Raw genomic sequence first — 27,883 nt, 5'->3', positions numbered from 1 at the left:
CAGCCACGGAAAGAGGCTATCCAATATTCCAATATCCAATACATGTCGATAAAGTGCGATGACGACGCGCCCAGCACGGCATCTCGTTTCGCCTATACCTTCTCGTTCTCCTTTCTGCTCACCCTTTGGCCCGAGCGGTCCAGACACGGTCGTCTTGGCTTTGCTCAATACGCACATATGCCCTTATGCCCATATGCTTATTTAATTGCCAATGGCTCTTTCAGTGCTCATATTTCACTTTTGTTTCTCTGTTTCTCTGTGTATGCAGCATTTATAAAGATGACACAGAAGCACAAAAGGTATAGAAGAAAACCAAATACATGCCAACGCCGTACCAAATCGTCCTGCCCGTTCCCAGAATGCCGTACACAAAATAACAATAGGAACTCCGTGTAAAGCGCCGCGTAGATACCCACATCTCCCATGTCTTACTTCTTACTCAAACTTGCCCGCGCCAAACAGGCCGCCCACCGCCCGGGCACGGCCCTCGGCATTCTTGGCCTTCTTGGCCTGTCGCCGCTTGTCGCTCGCCGCAATGGCTGCCCGCCGCTCATTCTCCCGTGCAAAGTAGTGGATGCCCGACATTTTGCTCGCGTTCTTCTTGATCTTGCCGTCGTCCTTGTCGCCCAGCTTGCCGGCACTGTTGTGACTGTTGTTCTTGTCGCTGTTTGTGCTGTTGTTGCTCGAGCTGCTGTTGCTGCTGCTGCTGCTGCTGCTGGCGCTCCCATTCGATACCAACGAGTTGGTCGTGGCCCGGCGCAACAGAGCCGGCACGCGGAAGCCTGTCGGGCCCAGGCCCATCGAAACAGCGCCGCCGCCCATCGTCGTACTCGATGCCGACGAAGACGACGTCGATGCCGCCGAGGACGCCGACGCCGACGACATGTTGCTGTTGTTGCGCTTGAGGCTGATGCGGTCGACAACTTGGACATTGTGGCTACGGCCTGGGCGGCGGCGGACGACGGAGGCGCCTGTCGCCCCAGCTGCCGCCAGGGGCTCATTCTCCTTGTTGCCATCGTCCTCCTGCTCTTCGCCGTCGGACCCAAACTCCGAATCCGCCACAATCGACAGGTTGCTGCCGTCGTTGTGGTAGTCCTCGAGCAGGCTGGACAGCGACTCGCGGATCTCGCCCAGGTTGGCCGGCTTCTTACCGGGGTTGGCCGACAGGCGGCGCCGCCGAGGGTGATTCTGCTGCTGCTTCTGCACAGCGGCTGCGGTCGCCGCAGGTGGACCAGACGGCTGGCTATCCGGGATCGACGTAGTCGTGTCTACGCCAGGAACAGCAGGCGACGCGGTAGATGCGGTCGCCGTCGCAGACGTAGGCGTAGCAGCGGGCTGCTCGGCCGCGCCGTCAAAGATAAAGTCCATCTCGTCGTCGCTGCCACGATCCTCAATGGTGCGCAGGAACGCCTGGTTGCGCGGGTTCTCGGCGACCTTGGACACGCGCTCGTCGGCAAAGAGCGCCTGCTGCATGCGCGCAAACTGCCGCCGCTTCATGCGCCGGCGCGCCTCGCCGCCATCGTCCGAGTCCGACAGGTCGTAGTCGCCCGCGCCGCCCGCGCCGCGCTTACGCCGCAGCATACCCGTGGTGACGTCGCGGAACAGCTTCTCGACCTGCTTCTCGTCGTTTTCGCGCTCGCGGTCACTGAATATTTGTTAGCAGGTTATCCCGTTATTGCAAACCGTCAAATCCCCACCGTAAAACGTACGCATAGAATGCCGCCAACTTGGCGTTGTCGGTGGACGAGACCTTCTGGTCGTCGTCGATAATGTCCTTGACAGACGCCATGGACTCGTTGTCGCTGTCCTCGCCGTCCGCGCCACCGAGACCGGCGTACTCATCCTCCGACTCTTCGGCCTGCTCTTCGACCATCTCTTTGGCCTTGCTCCTCTTGCGGTCAAACTGCTTTTGGAGGGCTGCCTGGCGCATCTTGGCAAAGGCCGTTGCAGCCTCCATGGACTGGTTGTCGGTGGGCATGGCCTCTTCTTCTTCATCCTCCTCCTCCTCCTCCTCTTCGACAATCTTGACAACGTTCGTCTTGCGGAACAGTCTGCCGCGCGGTCGACGCTGCACAACAGGCGACGGCGACGGTACAACGGGCTGGGACTCGGCCTGCGACTGCGTGAGTGGCTGTGTCTGCTGCGTCGCCTCGCCCAGGACAACCGTCTCCATGGTCGACGGCTGGTGCTCGATGAAGCGGACCTTGAGGGGCGTGTATTCCTGCGGCCCGTTGTCCTGGCTGGGGCCGAGCAGGGACATTTGGCTCACGTCCGGCTCGCGCAGCAGGCTGTCGAGACCGTGCACCTGGGACTGCGAGAAGTTGAACTGCACCATCTGGCTAGGGCCGGTGGCGCCGTTGACGCTGTTGCTCTCGTTGCTGTTGCTGTTGCTGTCGTTGTTGTTGTTGGCGTTGTTGGCGTTTCTGTCGGCAGCATTGTTGCTGCTTCCACCTTGCATGCGCTTGATCCATTCCTGTGTCTGCTGGCTGTCGAGCACGGCAGCCGCGCTCGTCTTCTCATCGCTGGCAGCCACTTGCGAAAAGTCGGCGTCGACCAAATTGCCCAGGGTTGGCATGAATTGCGACGGCGACCCGACACCACCGGGCGAGCCGGGCATCTGGCTGTTGTCGGACATGGTGCCGGCAAAGATCTGGGTCAGGCCCAGGCCCGCAGGACCACCCACGGCGACGGGCAGACCGGGAATGAATGTTTTCGTGGCAGAGCGCAGGACAGACGTGGGCACCTGCGGCGAGTCGTTGTTGGATGCAAGACCAGACGGCGACTTGACGAATGCGGTCTTGGGGCCGGGCGTCTTTGCCTCAAACGGAAGTAACACAGACTTGGCAGCGGCAGGAGTATTGTTGTGATCGTCAGCTGTGTCCTCGTCGTCTGAGACAATAAGCGCAGCACGCCGCTTGGTGGAGCGAGGACGGGGCCGTGTCGGTGTAGGAAGCACGCCGGCAGCATTGGCCGCGTCCACCTCGTCGTCCTCTTTCTCCTCCGCATCGTTCTTGCCGTCCTCGGAGTCGTTGTCCGTGGACTCGGCTTCACCGTCGATAAGTGTGCCAGCCAGGACCTCCTCGTCGCCCTCCTTCTCCTCGTCGTCCTCGTCCTCGGAACCAGACAGCTCAATCTCCCGCTCCTCCACTTCCTCTTCCTCCTCTTCCGCATCAGGATCGTAGTCGTCCTCATCCTCGCTCTCGTCCCAGTCCAGAACATCAGGCACGGCATCCGCACCGTCGCCCCTCTTCTCCTTTTTGGCCTCGTCGCGCTCGCGCTGCATCAGCTCCTCGGCTTCCTGGCGCGCGCGCGCAACAATGTCGTCGACTTCCTCCAGCTCGCGCTCGCGTTCCTCATCGGTCTGGATACGCACACCCTTGGCGCGCAGCATATCCAGGCGCTCTTCGCGTTCCAGCTTGGCCTGCAGGCGGGCACGGTCCTGTAGGGACTGCTGCAGCTCACTCAGGGTCAGGTCACCAGCGCCGGAGGCATTCTTCGCACTGCGGGCGGAGGGCCGGGCGCGCGGTTTCTTGCCGGGGGAGCCGATCTGGGCAAGGCGGCGCAGCGCGTACATTGAGCGCGGCTCCTGGTTCCGCTTGAGAGGCACGTTGTCGAAGAGGATGTCGAGCTTGCTCTTAGCAGTCTGCACAATCTCCAGTTCGCCATCGTCATCCGAGTCGATCATGACTAGGTTGGTCTGCACGGCGGGCATGCGCACGCGGATGGTGCGCTTCAGCTCGGGCTTGGGCTGCTCATCACCAATAAACGCTTCAACGGCCTTGCCCTTGCCTTTGTCAAGCTTGGGGACGGCGAGGGCGGCATCGGCCGACTCAGCCGACCCGATCGTCGTCGCCGTCGTCACTGCCGCCTCCTTGGCCTTGTCGAAAGCCACATCAGGCACCACCGGCACTGGTGGCGAGCTGGGCGGCGTGTCTGCACCGGCACGCATCTCCGAGTCCGTATTGTTATGGGGTGAGGCGGGCGATGTCGGCCGGCTGGAGCTGGTTGGCTCCTTGGCAGCGGGCGCAGCCGATGCAGCAGCAGCGCCGGTCGGGTGGTAGTTGAAGCGCTCAAACAGAGACGCCTTCGTGACCTTCTTGCGGGTCTTGGCTTCGTGGGCCAGCTGCAGGTTGCGGGCCATGCGCTGCGTCTCGCGGTGCATCTCCTCGATGGCCTTCTTGCTGGCCTTACGCTCGGGGCGCGCACCAGCCATCTTTTGTGTCAGACGCCGGCCGCCCTCGTCGTCCGTAATGTCCGACGGGTTGTCATCGGCGCCCTCGGCATCGCGCATCAGAATATCGTCGTCCTCGTCCAGACCACCCATGGCCTCGTCGTCATCGTCATTGTCGCTGTCGTCGGCCATGGCAGCCATGCGTGCTGCCCGCTTGCGGTCCTCGGCCTCCTCGAGGGCGCGTGCTTCTTTGCGTTTGCGGGCCACAAGCGCCTGGAAACGTGCATTACGGCCAGGGGCAGCAGAATCGGCAGCGCCGCTGACGTCGTCGCCACCCTTCTCGGGCGTCACGAACATGTCAGGAGAGTCTTCCCGATCCGCCTGCTTGCTCGGCGTCACGAACATGGGGGGTGAGTCCTCGCGGTTTGACCGAGAGGGCGAGACGGATTGGCGAGACGAGGCGGACGCGCTGCGCCGGGCCGTGCGCAGGTTGGTCAGTCGCTTGCGGGGCCGCGCTGCTACCGGGAGGTCTTCCTCATCCTCGGCATCGTTGGTCGTATCCTCATGGCTCTTGGCCACGGTCTCGTCCTCTCCCTGTTGCTTGCCGGCGTCAACAGCCTGCTGCAGCATCCGCTTGACGCGTTCGCGGGCATTGTCGGCGGGTGGCTCGGTCGTTGCCGTTGTGCTGTCAGTTGCCACCGCAGCTTGCATGCGGGCCGCAAATCGGCCGCGTGGCCGGACTTCCATGTCGCTGTCCTCATCGCTGCTGGCAGCCAGTACTCCAGCACGAACAAGAGGCGACGTGGCCCGTGGTGATCGGCTGGACTGTCTCGTTTTCTGGGGAGATGTGGTAGGTGTAGATGCCGCTTGGACGCGGGCGAATGTGGACGCGTCTGCGAACCGTGGCGACTTTCTGGCTGACAGCTGCGCGCTGGTCTTCCTGGCCTTGCGGCTTGGGGTCTTGTTCTCCTCATTGCTCTCACGCTCGTGGTCAGAGCCGCTGCTGCCAGCGTTGCCGCCATCAATGGTAGCGAACAGCTCGCGGAGCTTGGTCCGGGGCGTCATTGGCGTGGCAACGACCGAGTCGGAGTCCGAGCCCGAGCCAGCAGCTGGGGAAGGTGTCCGGGAGAGGGCATCCATTGTGTGCATGTGTGTGCGTTATGACAGAGGCGAAGCTGATTGTTTGTTGCCCTCGAACGGTCGTGTATTTTTTGTGTATATTGTGTTATGCGTAGAGTCCAAAGTGGTGAGCAACGCGTGTCAATGCAATATTAAGACGAAAGCATGTTGGTATGGAGAACGGCAAAAGCTGCAGAAACAATACAAGCAAAAAAGGAGAGATAATTGGTACGCCTGGCTTCAATGCAAAGTGGTGCAAAGTGTGAAGCTAGGAATTGTTGTCGATATGCAAAATGGTCGCGAGAAATAGAGCAGAAACACAAATGCGGCAAGACGCAGGGCGAGGGGAGCTCTTTCCTCATTAACATGTTTAACGTGTTGGACGTGGAGAGACGCGCTTTCCGACGCGTTGGCCCTCTATTTTTTAGTGGAGAGCGACCGGCCGCACCTGCCCTACGACATCAAAAACGCGGCGCGCCTGTGCAGGAAGGCGCCCTGGCCATTTTAGGCAGTTTTGGAGCGCTTATGTAATTCGGGTATGTCTAAATCTCACACACCAGCCCGCTTGTCACGTAAAGACCAACATAATTCGCAAAATGCAGGTTTGAATGGTATCTCTTTGCATTAACAATTGCTGTCTAGGGAAAATATGTTTGGGGGTTAGGGAAAAGCGCGTTCCCGAGACGTAGCCAGATTGCGTAAGTAGTGTACAAGAAGTGTCCAAGTGCATGACAAGGAAAATCGAGAAACGAGAAATGAGATAAGTGACGAGGTAACAAAGCAAGGAAACACTTTTTTGTGCTCAAGAATACAATACCAAGCAGGCCAAAGACAAAACAGAAAGCAAAACAACAGAAGCCGTCCAGGCAACAGGAAGGCAGCTTGGAAATGAGAAACGCCGAGAAAGATGCCCAAGCCACCATATGAAGACAAAGGAGAGTCGGGAGAAGAGGATGAAGGGGAAGGAGAGGCCACCGATCATCCCGAAAACGGCGAGCACGCATAGGAGGTTGCAGAGTGCCGTCATCGGACGAAAAGAAAAAGAAAAACAAGAAACGCCGCGCACCGCCGCCCAGTTGTCCGCCCACACCAGTCGTCGCGTAGTAAAACCGTACATGGCCATCCAAAGCCCCTGCTGGGATATCGTGATAAACGCCCTCGCCGCCCGATGCGAGTCCCGAGATTTTTTATTTTTTTTGCAGGATAGCCGTGAATAAGGCATGGAGTATGAAAAAAGAGATAACAGTCGAAAAAGGTGGAGAGTGGGATATAGCATGGTGGGAGAAGAAGAAAATGATAGAAAGAGAGGGCAAAGGCAGATTAGCCCACAGCAAGGACGGAATCGAGGACGCCCCCAAGCAAGTCACTCTCGCCCAGGTCTGCACCCTCCCAGGGAATGTCGTCGTTGTCGTCGAGGTCCATGAGCTCCGCGTAGTCGACGCCGTTCGGCTGGCCCGTCTTGAGGTGTATGCCGTCGACGGCCGCGGCTGCGCCAGCGGACGAGCCCGTCTTGACCATGGCGGCACCGCCGCCTGCGCCGCCTGTGCCGCCTGTTGCCGCACCGCCTGCTGCCTCGCCGGCACCGGCCGCGGCAGACACCGTGCCGTTCACGTTGGCCGCGGGCAGCAGCGACGGCAAAGACGACTCGAGGCCGCTGACGTAGGGCGTCGGGTCCATGCCGTCGATCCACGTAAAGTCGTCCCAGTTCTCCAGTTCGCCCTCGCGGTAGCTGGCCATGAGGGAGTGGCCGACGATGGGGAACTGCGTCAGGCCACAGTCGCCCATCTCGAGCGCCAGGCGGAACTCGGCCACGCCCAGCGGCCCGCGCTCGCTCGCCTTCTTGGCCTCGATCGGCAGCAGGCCCATCTTGTCGCGTTGGATCTCGCCGAGCAGGGAGCGCTCTTCTTCGCGGGCGAGCTGGCGACGGTACTTGCGCGTCTGCACCCAGTTGCTGCCGCCAAACCCGGCGCTGCCATACTCGCCGGGCCCGTCGCTGCGTGTGCGGCTGAAGACGGACGACAGCACCTCCTTGACAAAGGTCTCGGTGGCAATGGACATGAACTGCGCGGCGTCCGAGGCGTGGCCCGAGACCAGGCCGGCCTCGTAGCAAAAGGGCAGCATGCGCGACTCGATGTTGCTGGTGTCGGGAAACTCGCCAGACTCGACGGCCAGCGGCTGCGCAAACCGCTTGCGGATTTCCAGGTCGAGGTTCATGCGGTTGATGCCGCCGCTGGCGCTCGCTGGGGCTGCGTCCATGGGCCGGGGAAACTTCATGCGCTGCTGGTCGGTGAAGACGCTCGCCAATGCGTCGTACGGGTCGAATTTCTGAAACGTATGGTTAGCAACGTTGGGCGGCGCCGTAGTCGGACACAATATGGCACGGCTGCTCCAACGACATACCTCGTTGTTGACAACGTCTTTAATGCGCCTCCGGTCTTTGCTCGGCAGCAGCATGACCTCGCCCTTGATCCGGCGCTCGTTGGCGTCGTTGCCGCTCGCTTTGCTCCCGAGCCCGGACGAGGGCTTGTCGTTAGCACTGACCCACGGTGCCAGGCCCGGGTCGGGCAGGTCGCGCGTGACATTGCCGTAGATGGCCGAGATCAACTGGTTGTGGAGATGTTCGCGCTCGCCGTTTTGTGAGTAGAGGATGGGGTCGACGATGTTGGAGTACTCCGCTTGGTTGAGGCGGCCTGCAATTGGAACAACGGTTAGACACAAAATCATCCAATAGCGGAGCGTAGACCATACGGACGACGGAAGCATCGACGTACCGATAAGGAACTGGGTCGTTGCTGTCTTATAGATTTTCCATTGTTCGTTACCAACGGCCATCCGCAGCGACGTGTAGGCCTGCTCGAGCTCGATGCGCGGCGGGATCGACTGTCCTGCCTTGGAAGGCTTGAGCGATGATGACACCGTGATGGATTTGTTGGAGAGAATGGGTGTTGACAGGCTCACGGCCGGCCGGCTGAGATCCGCGGGGTTGATGTCCGGCATGATGGGCGGCTGTGTGCGGGCAGGGCCGCAGTCGCTGCCGTAAACAAAGCGGGCGCAGGCTCAAGGAGCCCAGGGGAACGACTGGGGGCTGTCGGCGATGGCGATTGGGCGCTTCCGGGGCGATGCCGGGGGCACGGCGGATGGCCGCCGGAGGATCGGAGGCCGGAGGAAGAGAATTCGGAGGGACGTTGTCGCGTGCGACGAAAAAGCACTGCGCCGGCTGGAATCGGCAGTTATGCGCGCACTGGCGCAAAGAGTGAACGTGCGCGCAGTAGAAATCGATGCTAGATGGATGAATTTGGCATCGTGTGGCGGTGAAATCGATGGCTTGCGAGGCGTGCGGCTGGAGGCTGGTGGTGAGTTTTGAAGATGAAGTGTAAGATTGGATTTTGGCTGTATTCCCGGTTTGCGATGGTCGTGGTGCGCCTAAGCCGCCAGTAGCGGGAAGAATGAGCACAAAGGGGCTTGTCTCCGCCCTCGATACTTGTCGCGACACGCTATTTAGCACCTGGGTTAAGTACCACATACAGATGTGACCCCTCCGCAGACAGCGGTCAAGCTCCCTGTGATGTACTGTGCCTGGGCCTAGCGGTCCACTAACGGCACTGTAAAACCAGACGATCGATAGCGGCCCCTCACTATTGTCAGGACGGCACGCGTCGGTCGCTCTTGCTGTTGTCGCGTAAAGTAAATAACTGCACGACGCACGTATGCAGACCCCATCAGGAAGGAACGTCCGCGCCCAGCACCACGCCAAACCTGCCGAATTGAGCAGGACGGCATCTGGTGATCTTCCCAGTCCCCAATAGTCTTCCAGCAATCCTCAAACAACATCGTCGAAACCCATCCCTGCCACCTCGACGCGCCGGCCATGGACCGCAAGCCGCGGAAGCCCGCTCCAGCAGCCGCCCCTCCGGCGCGCAAAGCGGCCCCGGTGATGTCGGACCGTATCAACACGGCCATCAACGGCCTCATCCACCATTTTGTGCCTGAAGATCCAAACGAAGACGAAGATGCAGCCCAGAGACGCCAGCAGTACTGCTTCAACATGGTGCGCACCGTCCTCGAGTCGTGAGTTGGCCCTTCCCTTCACCTTTCTGCTTTTCTGCCATATGACCTTGTCCGCTGCTAACCTCCCACTTTCCCGGCAGACCAACGTCGCCGGACATGGCCACGGACGTCAACCACACAATGGATCTGATCCGCAAGAAGCTGACGGTTGACCGGCCCAACGACGCCTGGCGCTTCTCCCAGCTGTACTCACGCCTCTTGGCCCTGCCGGTGCTCAACCAGAAGTGGGCTATATTGTACCTGCTCTACCAGCTGTCCGACTCGCCCGACCCAAATGACCCACACGCTTCGATACCTGTGTTGCCCGAAGTCCCTGAAGAGGAGTCAGAAGAGAGCCAGGACGGCGTCGAGGGCGGGGCGGAAGGAGACGACGACGAGCTAGCCGAGCCGCCCGGCCGTGCACAAACAGAGCGGCCGGGCACCGCAGGCAGAAGCTCCAAATCCTCCGCCGCCGGTGCGGGTTCTAATGCACGAGAACCACAGCCGGCCCAGAAGCGGGCATCGACCACTACACGGCAGGAACAAGAAGCCTTTGACGAGGCCTTTGCCCGGGACGGCCTCAGGAAATTTCCGCCTGAGAAGGCACGGCGGGGACCAGAAGAAGCCGCAGCCGCAGCCAGTCAGGATCCGGCAGCAACAGCAGCGGCCCCATCGCGAGATGTGGCGCTCAAATCAACACATCTCGCCGACAGCTATGTCGAGACAAATCCGAGCGAGACAACCTTGCTCCGCGACATTCCCTACACCCTCCAGGGTCTCAACTCAGAGACCATGGTCTTCACAAGAGACACAGTGCTCGTTCTCCCCGCGACATTACCAGCTCCCATTGTCTCACTCCTGCACACTCTTGCCGAGCCGGCACTGCTCTACCGCCGGCTCGACAACTTTGTACGTTCGCCCGCCAAGGGACTGCTCGGCCAGAGTCTGCGTGCCGCCATCAGCAGCGAGCTGCGGGCCTATCTCAGTCTGGTAGCCACGCTCGAGAGCCAGATTCGACGTGCCTTGGCGGCGCTGGATGGCACAGCGCCACGGAGCGGCATTGGGCGCGCGGGCGTGACCCTGAAGCGGTGCGTCGTGTGGACGCGGGAGGCCACCATGGGCCTGCGGCTGATGGCCTTGATCGCCGAGGAGTCTGCGAACAAGCGTGGCGGGCAGCTGATCTCGCTGATCCACAGCTTCTCCATCTCCCACGGCGACCCTGTGGTCGGCGCGTTTGCCGAGCGGCTGCTGGCTCCGGTTGCGCGGCCGTTTTACGACATTCTTCGGCGCTGGATTTACGACGGCGAGCTCGCCGATCCGTACCGCGAGTTCTTTGTGCGCGGGCAAGGAACAGGTGCAGACGATGCCAAACGGCAAGAAGCTGCCAGGGCTAAGGGCCACAGCTCCGTGTGGAACGACAAGTACGACATCGACCCGGCCATGATCCCGTCCATCATGCGCACCGACTTTGCCGAAAAGGTGTTCCTCATTGGCAAGTCGCTCAACTTTATCCGCCACAGCTGCGGCGACTCCGAGTGGGTCGAGAACTACAGCAAGGGCGCGTCCAAGGAGCTCCGGTACGGCGACACCGAGACGCTCGAGGCCTGGATCGACGAGGCGTACAAGACGACCATGCGCCGTCTCATGCACCTCATGACGGACAAGTTCCACCTCTTTGACCACCTGGCCGCCCTCAAAAAGTACGTCCTGCTGGGCCAGGGCGACTTCGTCGCGCTGCTCATGGAGTCGCTCGCGCCCGACCTCGACCGCCCGGCCACTGCACAGTACCGCCACACATTGACGTCGCAGCTCGACCACGCTATCCGCGCCTCCAACGCGCAGTTTGAGCCGCCCGAAATCTTGCGCCGCCTCGATGCCCGCATGCTGCAGCAGTCGCACGGCGACACCGGCTGGGACTGTTTCACGCTCGAGTACAAGATTGGCGCGCCTGTCGACTGTGTTGTCACCGAGTGGGCCAACAAGCAGTACCTCAAGGTCTTCAACTTCCTGTGGTACGTCAAGCGCGTCGAGTTCGCCCTGTCGTCCACCTGGCACAAGTGCATGACCGGCTCGCGCGGCGTCCTGCAGACCGACGACCCGGCCGTGCTGCAGGCCTGGAAGACGACGCGCGGCACGCTGGCGGAAATGGTCCACTTTGTCGGCCAGCTGCAGTACTACATTCTGTTTGAAGTCATCGAGGCCAGCTGGGCCACGCTGCAAAAGGAGATCCACCGCGACGACTGCACCCTCGACGATCTCATCTCCGCGCACAGACAGTATCTCACGTCCATCACGAGTAAGGGCCTGCTTGGCGTGAGTCGCCGTACGTACGCCGAGATGAAGCAGGCCGCTGCGCAGGCCCAGGCCCAGGCCCAGGCGCTGGCGGCCGCCGCCGCGGGCAAGGGCCCCGCGGGACCTGGTGGCGCTGACCCGAGCAGCCACAGCCACCTGTCCGAGGTGCCTGCCGAGGACAGTAACGGCTTCCCTGTGCAGCTCAAGGACCTGTTGCGCACCATGCTCAACTTCCGCGACTGCGTCGACGGCCTGTACAGCTGGGCCGTCTCCGACTTTACGCGCCGCCAGGAGGCGGACGTGCTGCGGGATCCGCGCATGGCCGCGGCGGCAGCAGCCAAAGCGACGGCCGCCGCCGACGACGAGGCGGACGGTACCGCGTGTGCGGGTGCGGGTGCGGGTGCGGGCGCCGCGGCCATCGAGTCTGAATGGCCAGCCCTCCAGGCGCGGCTGCAAACGCTGGGCAAGAGCTTCAACCGGCGGGTGGTGTACCTGTTGGCAGACCTGGCCTACCAAAAGGACACCGACCTGCGGTTCCTGGGCGTGTCGATGAACTTCAACGATGTGTATGCGATGCCGCAGGGCCGGCTGCGGCAAGCTCGAAGCGACCGGGTTAAAGGGGCTTAAGGTTTGGAATTTTGAATTTTAGGCGGACTGGCCGTTTGTCTGTTGTCGTTGTCCTTCTTCATATCCTAAAAAGGACGTAGCTAGAGAAGCTACCCGTATGTCAGGTCTGCTTGCTATTTTTTTTTTTTTTTTCTCCCCGTCTTACCTTCTACCTTACGAGAAATAACACGTCACGATTTTTTACGTCGTACTTCTGTCACATATCACGTAGGATGATTTTTTAAACAACCCCTGCTCATATTGACACTTAAAGTACTATCTAGAGGTCGTACTTAACATGGGACCAGTCATAAACCATCATGAATTTCCTCCGTATGAAACACGAAACCTCCGTAAATAGAGAGCATGGACCACAAAAGCAGCCATCCGAAGAAGTTACTCTCCCTGCCAGCTCCCTTCTGGCCAGCCCAGAAAGCGAATGTCCATTCACGTCCTCCTCCCTTCTCAAGTCCTACCAATACCCTGTCAGAGCGAAATCTGAATTGAACTTTGCTTCTCCACACTCCAAGAACAAATACACACCTCCTCCCATATAACATGGACAATATGCTCTGCTGGCCCCTTCGCTCTCCAATCACGACAAGGTTGGATAAAAAGAAAGAAACAAAACGGTAAAAATTAACAAGAACGCCAGTTTCCATAATCCTTCCTGGCACTTCCTCAAAAGTGCGCATAAAATGCTCAAAAAATAATTTCGTTACTCCAGATGCGTGCCAAAATGTTTTGTGTACCCTCTGCCCGCTTCGTGCCCGAGACGAAGAAGAAAAAAAAGAAGACAGTTCCCTAAACAAACATATAAAAGCAAAACAAAAACAAGTCCTCAGGTGCAAATGCTGTCGACAATGCTGACCAAAACCCTAAAATTAGAAAGCAAAATAAGAAAATAAGAAGAACAAGACATGGACTCATTTTAAAAGACAAACAGGAGAACAAAGAGACGAAAAAGAATCAAACGTCTGTCATCTCCGTGTCACACTCCACAAAGGAGGCTTGCGTGGCGTCCTCGTCGTCCTCGGGGCCCCAGTTGCCCTCGAAAATTGTGGCAGGCGCCCGGCGGCGACCAAACACCCACTGCAGCGAGTCGATCTCGAGGATCTCGTGCACGGTCGGGCGTCTGGCCGGGTCGGGGTTGATGAGGCGGGCGACGACCGAGTCAAGTGAGCCCGGATGGTTCGCGTCGACCATGAAGGCTGGCGGGCGCTCAAGGCCAATGGGCTTCTTTGGCGACAGAGCGCCAAAAAGGTTGCCGGCGGGATGGATGGGGTACGTAAAGTCGACAGGTGGGTTCCGACCGGGGGTGGTCGAAGCCAAGTCAAGACTGGCCGTCAGGCTGTGGCCGTCTTGGGACGAGTTGTCGAAATCAGTAACGACCGGCATACCGGCTGAGTCGCGGACGAGCGCGTTGGCCTCGCCAGCAGTGAGGCTGGGCACAACAGACATGTCACCTTCACGCAAAGCGACCCAGATGGGGCCGTTGTCGGGCAAGAACACGTTGCAGGCAATCTCAAGAACAATCAGGCCAAGGGCAAAGACATCGGCAGGCTTGTCGTAACGGCCCTGGAGAATCTCTGGGCCCATATACTCGCGGTCGCCCTCGCCCTCGATACCCTTGGGCGCAGGCCATGACGTCGCCATGCCAAAGTCGCCGATCTTGAGATGGCCCTCGTACGTCACGAAGATGTTGGCGGGCTTCAAATCCAGATGGATGAAGCCGGCGTCATGCACGTACCGCAGTCCCTGTGATTACGTTAGCAATTAAGAAGACAGACAGAAAGGCCGAGTACTTGTGTTTGGTCCGGGGCCAAAGCTTACCTGAGATACTTCCAAAAGAATCTTCCAGATGCGGAAGTCATCCAGCCGGCCGTGCTCGCCCACCTTCTTAAGGAAGCCGTCCATACCACCCTCATCACAGTACTCGGTCTGGATGTAGAGGTGCCCATTTTGCTCCCAGTGGTCAAAGATCTGCAGCACATTCTCGCGATCGCGGACGGCCTCGAGCACGGCCACTTCTCTCAGTTTGGCCGCACGTTCCTTCTGCCCAAAGTACGGTAGGCGCACCTTCTTGACGGCAAAGACATGCGGGGCCGAAGAATACGAATGCGAGCTTGCGAGCGAGGGCGTGTTGTTCCCTGTACGGTTTGAAACACGCTTGCTGGGCGTAGCGCTGAAGTAGTCCAGAGGCCCGCCACCGTTCACGGACGAGTCACGAGTGTTGACGCGGAAGACCTGTGAGAACTCGCCGCGGCCGACGCACTCGACCTTGCCAAACATGGAAGCCAGGACAACATCTGTATCATTGGGAGCAGCACCGTGGACGGGTGTGATACTAACGCGGCGATCCACAAAGTTGGCATAGGCTTCCCGGTCGGTTGTGGGCGTGGCGGGCGGGAAGATCATGGAGCTTGACTTGTTCGTGGGCAGCGCGACCGACATCTTTGGTGCGCTGTGCTGAGATGGGCCGCCAGAGATGGACAGGCGGCTGGCATCCGGTGGGGCCATGCTGTTCGCAAAGTCGCTATGGTGCAGAATGTTGCACTCGCGGGGCGTCTTGGGGGACACTTTCTCGGAGCTCGAGCTCTCAACAGGGCTTGACAGAGGCATTGAAGCTTCTCTAGGCACAGCAGCATCAGGTGTAAAGCTGAGAGGACCGGTGACAGCGACGTCCCGAATTGCAATGGGTGTAGAGCTGCCCTTGCTGGCGCTGCCAAACAGGTTTTTGGCCAGGACTGACTTGGTGGGCGTGGGAGGCAGGTCAAAGCCGTCAGCAGCACCCTGGCTGTCGCCAATGTCGCCATCCAGGCTGAGAATGCTCCCCTTCCTAGTATGAGCGGATCTCCGCTTGAAGAAATTGGCGACGCTCTCGCTAGCATTGTTGGCGGGAGAGCCACGCGGCTGTGCAGGCCCTGAGCCCGTGTTAAATGGTGTCTCCGGTGCTGCGGAGAAGAAGAAGCGACGCTGCTGCTGCTGCTTGCGGCCGCTGCCAGACGACGGCGGGTAAGTGTTGGACGGATAGACCTGTTTCTTGCACGGGGTGTCGGGCATGATCATGGGGCGGCTGTTGGCCTGCTGGAGTGCATCGTCCTCGCCGCTGTGGTTCATCTTCGAGACGAGACCAGCAGAGGCAAAAACAGATTGCAGCGGACGCGCCGCCTTGTACTGGGGTGTGGCAATGGGGTCAGGCCGCGGGCGATGGGCGTTTAGAGGCAAGGACCGGGCAAAAATTGATGTCGGTCTTGGGCGGTCCGGAGGTTGCTGCACAGGGAAATGTGTGGGAGAATCATCCGGTAGGCTCGAGCCAGAGGACGACGTAGTAAGAGTGCGAGAGAGCGGATGGGGTTGGTGGGTGTGAGTGGCGCCTGCCAGGCCAGCGGGACGGTCGATTGGATGGACAGACGGGTTCGGAAGCGGGCCTTTCGCTTTGAACGGGCTGTCCCGCGGCTCGGGTTTCAGAAGCTGATCCAAAGAGGCGCGAGGCTTGTTACGAACATTGGTTGCTGAGAAAAGCCACTCGGTCGGTGCTCTCTTTGGCTGCTGCAGATGTGGTGATGTTGGTGCCGCCTGTTGCTGCTGTTGTTGTTGCTGCTGCTGCTGCTGCTGGTGTTGCAGTTGCTGTTGGGCCAGATACTTCTCGCCTTGCCGACGGCCCCAAGAGGAGCGGGGATCATGACGTTGCTGCAGGGTTGATTTGCGCAGCGAAGAGGTACGGTTGGCCATGACGGAGGAGGTGCATGAGTTGAGATCGGTAGTAGGAGTAGGAGAAGAGGTGGAAGTGGACGTAGGGCCGCCAGCAGCGGGAAACGCAGCGTTGGCGGTGGCAGCACCAGCACCAGCATCAGCACCAGCGGGTGTTATTTGCTGGTCGCAGTTATTGGAGTCGTCGTGAATTTCAAAAGAAGTACGCGCAGGCGATGTTGCGGCAGGCGAGCCAAACTCAAAGACGCTGAAATCACCACCCAGGCTAGCAATGCCGTGCAGACTGCGGCGCTTGGCCACTGGACTGCCGGGGTTGACCTGATCGAGGTTCATGATGGCGTCGCTGCGCTTGAGCGGGCTCGAAATAGTCGATGCCAGAGAGTCGAGGCGGGAGTCCCCTGACAGATCAAGGTGCATGCTGTGGCGCGAGGGCTTCTCCAGTTTGTTACGCGGTGATGAGCCGAGCGCGAGCAGCAGGCTGCTAAACTTGCTGCCAGCGCTGCTGTTTTCTTGGCCAAGAAGCGGCTCGGAAAGGGCTGTCGATGGGCCAGCGGACGGAGGTGTAGCGGACTGTGTGGCGTTGCCCATATCTGAGTTGATGCTCAGGGCACGCTTTAGCGGGCTCTTGGGCGACGACCGAAGGCGCGAAACCGACTTGGCGGAAGCCGTCTTGGGGCGCACAGAGCGCAGGGACAGCTTGACGCCGGAGCGGAGAGGAGTAGAGAAGAGGCCCGTCTGGGCCGGAAGCGCAGAATGCGGTGCGGCGGGTGTGTTTGCGACGCCGGCTAGTGGTGCTGAAGAAGTAAAGTTGTAATCGCTGCTGATGGACGATGCTGAGGAGGAGGCGGATAGGGATGCTGGCAGCGCGTGCGCCGGTGTTGTTGTCTGGGGTTGCGGGCAAGGCGACGGCAGAGCAGAGCTGCTGGAGCTGTCCGAGTGTTGCGAGTTGTGCGACTCGGCGCGCGCCAGGTGAAAACGGGATGGCGAGCGCGACAGTGAGCGGCGCAGAGTGCGCACAGACGAAGGGCCAGAGTCTCCGTGAAGGCCAGTCGGCGAAGGAAGCGCAAGCGTCCCTCCACCGCCGTTGGAGAAAGACATGGCCAGCGGCTGTAACGCGCTGTTGTCGTGTGTGTATGGCACAATCCGGTAGCAAATAATGAAGAAAACAAACAGGTATGGCGAAAAGAACGAAAAGCCCAGAGAAGAGGAGGAGATATGAAAATGGATTTGCTCCTCGGTTAGGCAGGCAGCTTGTATGTCAGCCGCAGTGTGATATTGTTGCGACAGTGAAGTTTGCGATCAGGAACGGCGGGCAGGCAACAACATTGTCCGGGACTGGTTAAGCTTTTGAGCAAGCGGAGAGGTTGCGCCGCTGTATACACCTGGGGAAATGCTGGACAGCAGCCGTTTTGATAAGGAGGAAACGATGTCCGGTGACGAGAGAAGAAGCGCAAAGGGGCGCAGCGAATTCTTCAGGACATTCCGAGGCGGGATGTTGGCGAAGCAGTTGATTCAAGTCCCGCCGGTCGAGACGAAGAAGAGAAGCGCGATCGCGGCCGCAAGATGACGACAGAGCGAGACGAAGAAGTCGTGGCAGGTGATCTTGGTTTACCAAAAGGGGCAAAAAAAAACCAAAGAATGCTGGCACCGGTGGCGGAAACTGGCGATGATGCGACTGGGGGCGATCTTGCAAGGCCTATCCGGAGAGCTGGCAAGGCAGCAGGTCGATCATTGTTGGTGCGAGTCAAGCGCAGAGGCGAGCAGGTCGGTCGATGGACGATGTCGAGCGGCGCGTGTAAGAAGAAAAACAAAGCTGGTAAGAGGAACAATGCAGAATCGTGGATGAGGCAATGAAAAGGGAGAGAGGGGGTTAGGGGGGGCAGAAATGGGGGAGAGGACAGAAAGAGTGGACGTGATATGGCCAATGTCGCAGTCGGTCGTGACTTCCTTCTCTCCGCGCACGAAAACACACAATTTTGGGAAAATACAGGCAATAACGGGCAACTAATAGGCAATCTAGGAAGGAAGGGGGGTGTATCGTTGGTCGCGAAGAGGCAGCAGGGGAGGAGCGAAGAGCGATTCGGGAAGGAAAGATGGGTTGGGATGACGGTAGAGAGAACAGGATGACCAGGGGTGGCAAGAGCCACAGAGCACTGGCGCAGTGGTCTGGGGAGTGTTAGCGCGTGTGTGGTGAGCGCGCGCAGAAGGTGCGAAGGGTGAAAGTGTGCGAAAATGTGCAAAAATGTGCAAAAATGTGCAAAAATGTGCGGTGACGACACGCGTGTTGTTTACTTTAGCTTCTGCAATAGGAAAGAAGGACGTGTTGGACGCGTCTGGGGGCAAGGGCGCCCCACTCTGCCATTGTGTGGCCGTTAATAAGTGAATTGAGGCCCACTGCGTCTCCACTTTTCCCTTCCTTCCCGACAAGGCCGCTACGGAATGGAAGGCACCAGTCCCAGCAGATGCACCCTTGCCACAACAACGTAAGGAAGGGGCAAGCGAGGGAAAACGCGGCCAACAACCTGACCGCGTCTTGCAGATTTTCTTTGTCCTTCCGCTGTGGCCGGTGGCTTTCTGATCTGTCGAGCTGTCGAGCTGTCGAGCTGTCGTTTTGTCTCGATTGTCATCTCTCCTGCGCTTCTGCATGGGCCTTGCATACGGGGAATTGCGATACGATGCGGCGTGCAACGTCCAGAAATAGATGTGGCCTGTTTGGAAAAGAAAAGACAGGTTTCTTTTGTATTTCTTTTCTTTTGTTTTTCCTTTGGATGTCGATATCTTGCCGTTGTCCACTTTTTTGCAAGCCGGCTGTTTCTTGAGTGTTTCAACGCACTACTCCCCCATTCCAGTCGCCGTTGAGCCAGCCGTTGGGGCTAGGCTGGCAGGAAACGAGCGAGAAGAGACGACGGGACCTGGGGACGTCCAAGGACCTCCAGATGCTCGGATCGACACTGGCCTTGCCGGCGAGCGATCGCCGCCCAACCAAGGAACAGGCCTTTCAGAGGGCCCCGGGCGGAAGCAAGTGTGTTGGCCTGGTTGGGTCCTGTGGGCTTGCTCTGACGCTCTTCACCGTTTGGTCCTTTTCTTTCTCGCCTGACACCAGCATCCTCCACCATCCACGACGCGATGCCGCGACCAAGTGGAGCCCACAGGGTCCTGTCGCCTCCGCCAGATACCCGGACGCTGTAGGCTGTTTCTTGCGTCGTGATGACACGACACGTCTGCTGTTGCTCGCCTCGTCGCCCACTATCGCCTCCTGAACGATCTGCTTCCGGGTTGGCACCCAACGCTTTGCGTCAGAATGTCGCCTCCTCCTTGTCTGTTTTCATTGTTTATTTTCTATGATCCATCACCATTCCCGCCCCTCTGCCCGTCTGCCCCCCTCACAAAGACTGCAGAGTGGCCAGTGCCTGCTGGAAACCGTTGGGGGTGCAACCCTTCCCAAACACAGCTGTGACTAGGAACGTCGTTTGTTATTCATCACACACAATGGGGGCACAACGTGGCTGCGTGGGCATCCATTGCATACGGATGCATTCCAGCCGTGCCTCCCGTTCGTCTGGACCCCAGGCTTGAGGGGCATTACTGCTTCCGGTATGTCTGCGTGCGGCGTGCTGCGTGCTTTGTGCTTCACAGTCTATCTCGAAGCTCCGTACGACATGTATACAACGTATATCAGCTGCGTGTTATTTATCGTAGTCAGTGTCGAGACAAATGATCCTCTACGGGGTACGGAACATGCCAATTCATCCGTCTCTGCCAGCGTCACCGCCTACATCCTATTGCAATTTTATTTTCCCTCCTTGGACATATCAAAACAAACAATCCGCGTTTGCCGATTCTATTCCCTTTCTTCGCTTGCTCTTTCTCTCGCTTCTCTCTTTCTTTCGACCATCGTCTTTTGGTCCCTCACCCCTATTTCCTTTGCATAAAACATGATATGCGCAATGGCCCGTTTTTTAAAATTGTGCCTCGTGCACTTGCTCTGCGCTGTGCGTGTTTAAAATTAGCATCTCAATGGGTACAAAAGCACGCCGCTCGTTTCGTATGTGTTCCTCCTTATGGCCCCGTCGTTGTTTGTTCCTTTTGACCGCTTTCGTCGTCCACATGAATAGTCCAATTTCATCTTACGTATTATTGTAGTTCCTATTTTTCTACTCGTGGGGAAACGGCACCAAGAGAAATAATGGGATGGAAACGAAAGCAAGAGGATAGACATGAGGATAAACATGCGAATTACGTGGCGAACAGAGAAAAACGAGGTAGGGAGCAGCCAAGGCAGGCGAAGAGGGACCAGGGCTCAGGCCAGGGTGGACAAGACAGGCCACCGGCAATGGGATCCCGGCTACCCCTAGGCCCAGTTCCCAAGGAACACGAGAAGTCCCCTTCGACGAAAGCTTCCATGCATGAACCACGGGAAATGACTGCAACCCCGACGAGGGACTCTGCCTGGGATGTTTTTCCTTGGTCAAAACAAAGCCGTCATCATGACGGGGGCTCCCAGGAACAAACAAAACAAAAGGAAATAAACACGAGTGAGAGAGGTGAAAAGAAAAGAAACAGAAAGAAAAAGAAAAAGAAAAGCAAACATGTGCTCTCGTATGTCTATTGGTTTTACAAGCTCCTATGTACAGTAAAGTACAATGCCCATGTGCGGACATTGTGTAAGTGTATGGTCGTACGTACATTGGCTTCGTTGTTTCGTTTCTCTCCCTCGGCACGTGCCCGTCTTCCCAGCCCCATACATCGCAAGTCCGTCACGAACACCGGCTCCGGATCCACTCACACCACACCCCCAGGTCCTCGCACACCTCGAGGATCCGTCCCAGGTCCTGCGGGTAGAGACGCCGGTTCTTGCCCTTGCCCTTGCCCTTGCCCGTGTCGGCTCCGTCGGCGACGTTGCTGCTATTGATGCTGCCGTCCTCGTCGTCCAAGAGGTTCTGCGAGACCACGTGTACCTGCGCATTGGGACCAATCTCGAGGACGACGTCCGCCGTGGCCGCGCGGAAGGGAAACACAACCTGCAGGCGCGGCACCGGATGCGCTGTGAGCACGACGTCCATGTTCAGAGCACGAGAGGGCCGTGGCGCGGATCGGGTGGCACCGCCGCCGGCAGCATAGCGCTCAAACTCGTCGTCGGCCGTGGCAAGTGTCGACGTCTTTGCCCGGCCGCTGATGGGGACCTTGAATGTCTTGGACGGTGCGGTTGCGGCAGGTGCTTGCGGGGCGTTGGCGTTTTTGGCTGCGGCCTCCGGATCGGCGCCGAATGCATTCTGCAGCACCGTCGCAAGAAAGGCATACTGTCGCAGCGTCGGGAGCATCCGCACCACCTGGCTTGGGTGGGAGAACGGCAGCTCCGACAACAGACGCCCGTAGACGGGCTTGTAGATGAAGAGCGCGTGGTGGTGCTTCGTGGCGGCGATCGTGCCGCCCGCATCGGATCGAGACGCGACCTCCTTGTCGCGCCGGATCGTCCGCGGCTCGCTCGGGTCGTGCTGCGTGCCCGGCGGCACGGGGAAGAGCAGCGCGTCAAACGTAGCCGGCGGCTGGGCGTCGGTCTCGGGCACAAGGCCGACAAGCTCGTTGATCTGGTGCCACAGCGCCAGCGGCAAGACAACAGGCGGATGGAACACGGCATGGAAGCGCACATCGGGAAGTTTGGCGCCGGCCAGGGTCGTGGGTGCCTCCTCGTCGCCTTCGGCTTTGCTCGCGCCGTCGGGCTGCTGTGTCGATGGCAAGATGGTGTTCTCCGGCTCGAGCCAGTCCAAATCTGGCTGGGCCGGGTTGCTGTTGCCGCCCAGCAACATATTGTCCGGCTTCTCGATGGCGTCCGACAGCCACTTGTCGGAGACGCGCACGGGCGGGTACATGAGCGCACTGCTTGTCGGGGCGCAGCCGATCAAGATGCGCCAGGTTGTGTCGCCCGGTCCAGCCCCCGTGCCAGCGACCACGCCCACATCGTCAGCAGCAGCAGCTGCTGCTGCTGCCCGCACCGGCCGCACATGACGCATCTGCTTCCAGTAGTCAATGCCCAGGCCCAAATGGCCGCCCTCGTGCATGGTCGGCCGGCCGTGGCGCGCACACTGCACGGTCGTGACCAGCGCGTCTTCGTCGCGGCCCGTGCTCTGGGTGTGGGTTGGGAGGGTCGGGTCGTTGCGCAGCTGCTGCAGGTCCCACTGGAAGAGCCGGTCCAGCGTCTCATAGATGCCGGCCACCGCCTCGTACAGGTTCAGCCCCGGCTCGACGCTCAGCTTGTCCAGCACAGCCAGCGTCTCCAGGTTCGCGGCAAAGCGGTCCAGCGTCTTTGTGAGCGGGCTCTCGCCGGGCTGCAGCTGCAGGTTGTGCAGCAAGATCTTGTCGGCGCGCTCGACGTGCCGCAGCACGATGCTGCGCGACTCGGGGAAGGTCACGGACACCGACTGGACAATGTTGTTGGCCACGGCAATCTCGAGGGCCAGCGCCGAACCGGCCACAACCAGCGTGCGGGCGTCGTTGCCGCCGCCGCCGCCGCCCCCCATGGCCTCCTCCCACAGGCACTCGAGCCCCATGGACTTGGCCAGACGCTCGAGACCGGCCTCGCTGACGTGGCCCTTGCTCGCCTGGAGCAGCTGCAGAACCGTCTGCAGCCGCCGCGCGCGCTCGTCGTCGTCGTTGCGGCCGAGCACGCTGCCCAGGTGGGCCAGTCCGCCGACGACGCTGACATTGTCCAGCCCGCCGAGGTCCACGCCTAGGGTGCCCATGGCGGCGGCGGCCGGGCTGTCGTAGTTCACGGCAGCGTTGCTGCCAGGGCCAGCGCTGCCGCCTGGGATGCCGCTACTACTGGCACTGAGGCCCATGAGCGTGGCCGAGTTTGCGGGCGACTTCTTCACGTTCTGTGGTGATGACCGGGGCCCGAGAGGCGAGAACGCCGTGTGCTGGTGTTGTGAGCTGAAGGGGGTCGAGACGGGAGGCGTGGCTGCCGCAGGGGTCCGGCCCTGTTGCGAGGGCGCCAGCTTCATGGCCGTCGGGGTTGCCATTTTGGTGTGCAGGGGGCGGAGAGGATATTTCGAGAAGAATTATCTAATAGAGGCGGTCGACCACGACAGCGTCGTACAGCTGTCACAGGCGGGAGTGGGAGACGTCGAATTCGAGATGGAAAGAGAGTCGAATCGAGGGAATTTCGCGAGAGGGGGTATCGTGTTGGAGCGCAGTATCCAGAAAAGCCCAGCAAGACGCCTCAATGCAGAGAGAAAAGCAGCAGGTGCCGACGTTTGTCGCGTCGCAGGCCGACTGGCTCTTAAGCGTCGGGCACCGCGCACGTCGGCACACTGGTCATAGCCAACTGTGGGTTGCTGATGGCCGTGATCGAGGCCTTCGCAGTTGCGGCGCAAGCGCAGCGGCGTCACAAAGACCAGCCAGGAGCAGTCAATTAGTATATCGAACAATGTCGTGTGTATCGTACCGCGATGCGAAAGATGTGGAAAGGTGCGAGGGATGCACTCGGGTCGACACGCGCGCTGGAAGGTTGTCGACAGCTTTCTTGTTTGTCGAGTTGTGAAGTGTTGCAAATCAACTGAGGAAAGCTAAGGCTGTGGTAGGACAGGGATCCATAGCGACAATGGGAGGCGCGGGTAGCCCCACTTGCGGTCGGTCGCACCTGTCGCACAGCAAAAGACGACCTTAAAGTCTTGTGACACCGAATTACAACGCAGCCTGGGAATAAAGGTATTTCTTTGTTTAAATGGTGTTTTCTTCTCTTATTTCTGTATTGTAATTTTCTTCGATTTTTGGGGCAGGAGCGGGCATTGTGAATTCGTGGTGTGTGCATGAGTTTTATCAAATTTGTCGGCGAGAATAATAAATTCAAATTGCGTGAAAGAAAATAAACATTTTTAAAATAAAGTTCACAAAAATAAATTAAAATAAATACACAGCTCCAACAAAACGAGCGCTGCAGACCTAAAGCACAGTAACAACTGCTCTGTATATACTCGCAGGCATTGACAAGTCCAGGGTATCCTGTATACTTCCCCGATAGTAGCTAGGAACGAATGCTGGTCGACTGTCAAGAGATCTCATACTCGCAATCTGCAAGTCCGTTACGAAAGACAAGGATTGAAGCTGGGACAATAGAGGGACATAAGCTCAAGCTTCGCTGCGGAGCTGGAGCCGGATAGAGGCGAGGTGCTGGCTCGAAGAGCAACCGAAAAAGTAAACGAAGACTCGTGATGGCCTCTCCAAAACTGGCAAAAAAATAGGACTTCACTTGTGCTCCGATACGGGGAATCGAACCCCGAGCTCGACGGTGAGAGCGTCGGATGTTGACCATTACACCATATCGGATGGATGGTTCGCTTGAGATCCGCCCCGTTAGCTGCGTAGATAAAGTTGGCGTACGCACTAGCGCTGCAAGCAAAAGAAAGCTCATCCACGAACACACGACGACCAAACGGTCTCCAGGCGCCCGTCGTCAATACGGAGATCACAGGAGGTGTTCGTTTGTGAAATGGCATTCGGGACAACTCAAAACTACCATGTCATACAACACGTCCGGATTTACGTTTCCTGTGATTGCTACTGTGATATGTACGGTGACCGAAGCTCATCTCGTCTAGGTATCGTCTCAGCCCCCAACAGCCTGACCCCCACGACCGCCCAAGGTAAATTACGGAGAGGCATGGTGCTGCCAAGAAAGGCAACTCTCCGCTCTCCGGTCACATCCTCCAAACGAGCAAGGGGCCGGCGGTTATCAGTCTTCTGTCTGTTGGCTAGATGTACGTCGTATTCAACTTATTTTATGGGTATGTAACATCGCACTTGCGAACAGTGTTGGTCAACAGTGTCCGGCACAAACGCGACGTTGTGGAATACGTGGCCATGGTGAGCAGGGTGAAGGCGAGCGAAACGGTGACAAAACAAGCAAGCTGCGTTCAACAGGACAGCGCCCAATTCCGGCGCTCTGTACTGGAGCATGTTGTATTTGCTTGGAGAAAAAAGCCTATGACAACACGCCTACTGAAACGTAATCTGCGTGCCCATCAGGCTGCGGTATGCCTGATCCAGTGCGCGCCGCTTGCGGTCGCGCTCCTCCAAGGCCTGCGGCGTCGCGTCGGCGTCGTCCTCGACAACGGCTTCGCTGTCCATGGCCGCGGATGCCGAGGGCGCCCACGCCCGGATCTGGCCATCCAAGTGGCCACTGTAGAGTCCGCCCACGGTGTCCCGGCCGCCCATGGCCGTGCCGCCCGTTTCGCTGCCAAGACCGCCAGCGCCACGCCAGACCAGCGATGTCACGCGGTTACGCCGTGCAGACGAGCGGTCGACCGTTGTCGGCGCCACCGACGGTCGGGGGCGGGCGGACGAGGACGGTGGAAAGGATTGAGAGGGCGGCGGCGGCGGCGGCGGCGCCTGGGGCAGACGCACAGCGGCCTGCGTGGCGCCCGTGCCGCGCAGACGCGTGACAATGCTGCCGTCGTGCAGGCGGAACACCAGGACCTCGGACTCGTTGGGCCACACGAGCAGTTCCTGGCGCGGCGCGGTGAGGCCGGTCGGGGTGACGACCATGGGCACGCTGCTGAGACCGCTGTTGCGCACGGACGGCCCGAAGCTCACGAGCGTGTTGGCGCCCGTGGCCATGTCCCACACGCGGATACGGCGGTCGTGCCCGGCCGACACGAGAAAGGCGCCGTCGTCGGTCCAGGCGAGGCCGTTGACGGGGCCGGCATGGGCCTTGGCCGACGCGCGGGCCGGGCGGGCAGCAGCCGCCGAAGTCGATCCAGACGAACCGGACGACGAACCGGCCGGGCCAAGCGAGTCTTCCTGGTCCAGCAGCGCCAGCAGCCCGCTCGCCCGCTGCACGTCCCAGATGCGCACCGTGCCGTCCACGGCGCCGCTGGCCAGAACGTGCTCGTGGCGTGGCGACCAGGCGACCGACAAGACGGCGCCGGCGACCTGGCCGGCGGCCACGAGGGACTGCACGGCCGCGCCGGACCGCAAGTCGACCAGGCGCACGGCCGGATGCTGCGTGGCGCAGGCGACAAGCAGGTGGTCGGCGACGGGCGAGACGGCGTGGCTGTAGACCTTGGAGCCAAGGCCGAAGGAGCCCGAGAGGCGCGCACTGTCGGTGGCCCACAGCTTGAGCGTCTGGTCAAAGGACGACGACAGGAACGCGGCGTTGTCAAACGGATAAAAGGAGAGGTGCGTCACGCCAAAGCGGTGGCCCTGGCTCGTGGGGGCGGGCGTGTGGCTGCTCTGGAGATGGGTCGCCTGCTGCTGCTGTTGTTGGGCACGGAAAGGGCCGCGCGTGTTGGGGCTGCCGACGGCGCCTGCGCGCGCAATTTCGGCCACGGGGCGGAACGTGTGGCTCGACGGGTCGGCCATGTCTGCCTGCTCCAGATCCCAGATACGAATCGTAGCGTCGGAGCCACCAGAGACCATGCTGCGGATGTCAGACGCCAGTTAAAATAGGGGCGGGGGCGGGGGGGAGGGGGGGAAGAGATGTCAACTCACATACGCCCATCAAACCGCTCGAGGGCTAGAGCGTTGACGCCCGCCTGGTGCGCCCACATATCACGGCCGCCACGGCCGCCACGGCCATCACGATATGGGCCTCCCGTCTCGTCCACATCAATGTTGGTGCCCAGCTCGCCGCCGTCGAACCGCAGTGGCGGCGCCGGCCGGAACGTGTGAAGAAGGTCGGCGCAGACACGACGTGCAAAGGCGTTCTGGCCAAGGCGGCCCGCCGCCCGCTCATTCACGAGTTCATTCATGCATCTGAGGGTGTCAGAGTGGGGGAAGTGGGGTGGGTGATGACGACGCAGCGTGCTGTGTAGATTTGATTGTGCTCTGTGAATGTGTGGTCGTCGTTGTTGCGATGGCGAGGCTGCGTTCAGTGCTTCAGTGGAGTCGTGCACACGTGAGCGCAGGCAGTGGATGCAATGGCCCACTTTTATTTTACCAGCAAAACTGGAAGGTGCGAACTGCACTACCTTCACCAACACTCTCAAGCTCAAGCACCAAAGTATTTTCACGACTTTCTCTCTTCTTCTCTTCTTCACCACAGCCAATTCTCGCGACACGCGATGCCTCCGTTCTACCGCCCGCCACGATCCTTTGCCGACGCACTGTGCCCGAGATAGGAGGAGGCGAGCGGGCGAAACGGCCGTTCAGCGTTTTACACTGCGAAACTCGATTCACGATAGCCATGGCCAGCATTGACACGGAAATGCGAGACGCCTCAGAGGCGGCATCCAACCGCAACCGCAGCCGCAGCCGCCGTGTTCACAGCGACGCGCTGTCCGAGAGCGGCGCCGAGGGTGGTCGTTCCGGCCGGACGCGCACTGGCCGTCGGTACAGCCACCGACGCAAAGGCGTCTTTGACGCTGTAGCAGGTATGCGCTGTTGAAAAAAAGACGAAACAAACAACAAAACAACAAAACAACAAACGGTGCCACTCGAATGGAATATTGTGTTCCTGCTAACACCCGCAGGGCGCACGCGCGTGCGCGAACCCCGACCGCCCAAGTGGCCCGGCCAGCCCACGCGGTTCCGGCACGCCCAGCTCGCGCCCGAAGAGGCGCTGTTCCGCAGCGCAGGGGCGCCGCCGCGCTACGAAGAGACGGACACGTACTTTGCGCACGCGGGCCTGCCGGCGCACGCGCTGCCGCCGAGCGAGCTGGTGAAAGCGGTGCACCACTACGCGAGCCACTACTACGAGGTTCTTGCGCCGGAGGGGCGGGGACGAACCGACACCGTACAGCGGCGAGACCCGAACGAGGAGGCCGCCGCTGGGAGTGTGGGCGGCGCACCCGTGAACCGCCGGTTGATTGATGAACGCAGCATGGACGAGACGGCGCTGCTGGCGTTTGGGATCCTGTTGGAGGAAGCGGGGCGGGCGGTGCTGGGCCGAGATGGCGCGATGGTGCTGACGGAGGCGGCCGCCGACGGGGAGGCGGATGG

General features: G+C 59.7%; 6 protein-coding genes and 1 non-coding gene across 7 annotated transcripts; 1 reads left to right on the top strand and 6 right to left on the bottom strand.

Moving 5' to 3' along the window:
• Window positions 1-435: 435 nt before the first annotated feature.
• SPBR_06342 (uncharacterized protein) lies at window positions 436-5,311 on the bottom strand (the record flags this gene model as incomplete). Its single annotated transcript, XM_040764599.1, has 2 exons — window positions 436-1,645; window positions 1,710-5,311. 2 exons carry the CDS (start codon window positions 5,309-5,311, stop codon window positions 436-438), a joined length of 4,812 nt encoding a protein of 1,603 aa, XP_040617545.1.
• A 1,299-nt stretch (window positions 5,312-6,610) lies between these two features.
• Window positions 6,611-8,287, bottom strand: SPBR_07046 (transcriptional coactivator HFI1/ADA1; the record flags this gene model as incomplete). Its single annotated transcript, XM_040765301.1, has 3 exons — window positions 6,611-7,615; window positions 7,691-7,980; window positions 8,062-8,287. 3 exons carry the CDS (start codon window positions 8,285-8,287, stop codon window positions 6,611-6,613), a joined length of 1,521 nt encoding a protein of 506 aa, XP_040617544.1.
• Window positions 8,288-9,158: 871 nt separating this feature from the next.
• On the top strand, window positions 9,159-12,256 carry SPBR_06522 (uncharacterized protein; the record flags this gene model as incomplete). Its single annotated transcript, XM_040764778.1, has 2 exons — window positions 9,159-9,358; window positions 9,439-12,256. 2 exons carry the CDS (start codon window positions 9,159-9,161, stop codon window positions 12,254-12,256), a joined length of 3,018 nt encoding a protein of 1,005 aa, XP_040617543.1.
• Window positions 12,257-13,204: 948 nt separating this feature from the next.
• On the bottom strand, window positions 13,205-17,047 carry SPBR_06416 (serine/threonineeeee-protein kinase-like protein; the record flags this gene model as incomplete). The annotated part of the gene is made up of 2 exons (XM_040764672.1): window positions 13,205-13,993; window positions 14,069-17,047. The coding sequence occupies 2 exons, from the start codon at window positions 17,045-17,047 to the stop codon at window positions 13,205-13,207; spliced, it is 3,768 nt and encodes a 1,255-aa protein (XP_040617542.1).
• A 3,659-nt stretch (window positions 17,048-20,706) lies between these two features.
• Window positions 20,707-22,965, bottom strand: SPBR_06737 (uncharacterized protein; the record flags this gene model as incomplete). The annotated part of the gene is made up of 1 exon (XM_040764993.1): window positions 20,707-22,965. The coding sequence occupies one exon, from the start codon at window positions 22,963-22,965 to the stop codon at window positions 20,707-20,709; it is 2,259 nt and encodes a 752-aa protein (XP_040617541.1).
• Window positions 22,966-24,199: 1,234 nt separating this feature from the next.
• Window positions 24,200-24,271, bottom strand: SPBR_09536. The gene has a single exon. It is a non-coding gene; the product is annotated as a tRNA-Glu (tRNA).
• A 669-nt stretch (window positions 24,272-24,940) lies between these two features.
• SPBR_07000 (DNA excision repair protein ERCC-8) lies at window positions 24,941-26,694 on the bottom strand (the record flags this gene model as incomplete). Its single annotated transcript, XM_040765255.1, has 2 exons — window positions 24,941-26,363; window positions 26,435-26,694. 2 exons carry the CDS (start codon window positions 26,692-26,694, stop codon window positions 24,941-24,943), a joined length of 1,683 nt encoding a protein of 560 aa, XP_040617540.1.
• Between the last annotated feature and the right edge of the window lie 1,189 nt (window positions 26,695-27,883).

This window comes from Sporothrix brasiliensis (genome assembly GCF_000820605.1).
Source record: "Sporothrix brasiliensis 5110 chromosome Unknown Cont20, whole genome shotgun sequence".
NCBI classification, from domain to species: domain Eukaryota; kingdom Fungi; phylum Ascomycota; class Sordariomycetes; order Ophiostomatales; family Ophiostomataceae; genus Sporothrix; species Sporothrix brasiliensis.
Note: the sequence above shows the minus strand (reverse complement) of the source record. Positions and strands in the feature narration are given on the sequence as shown.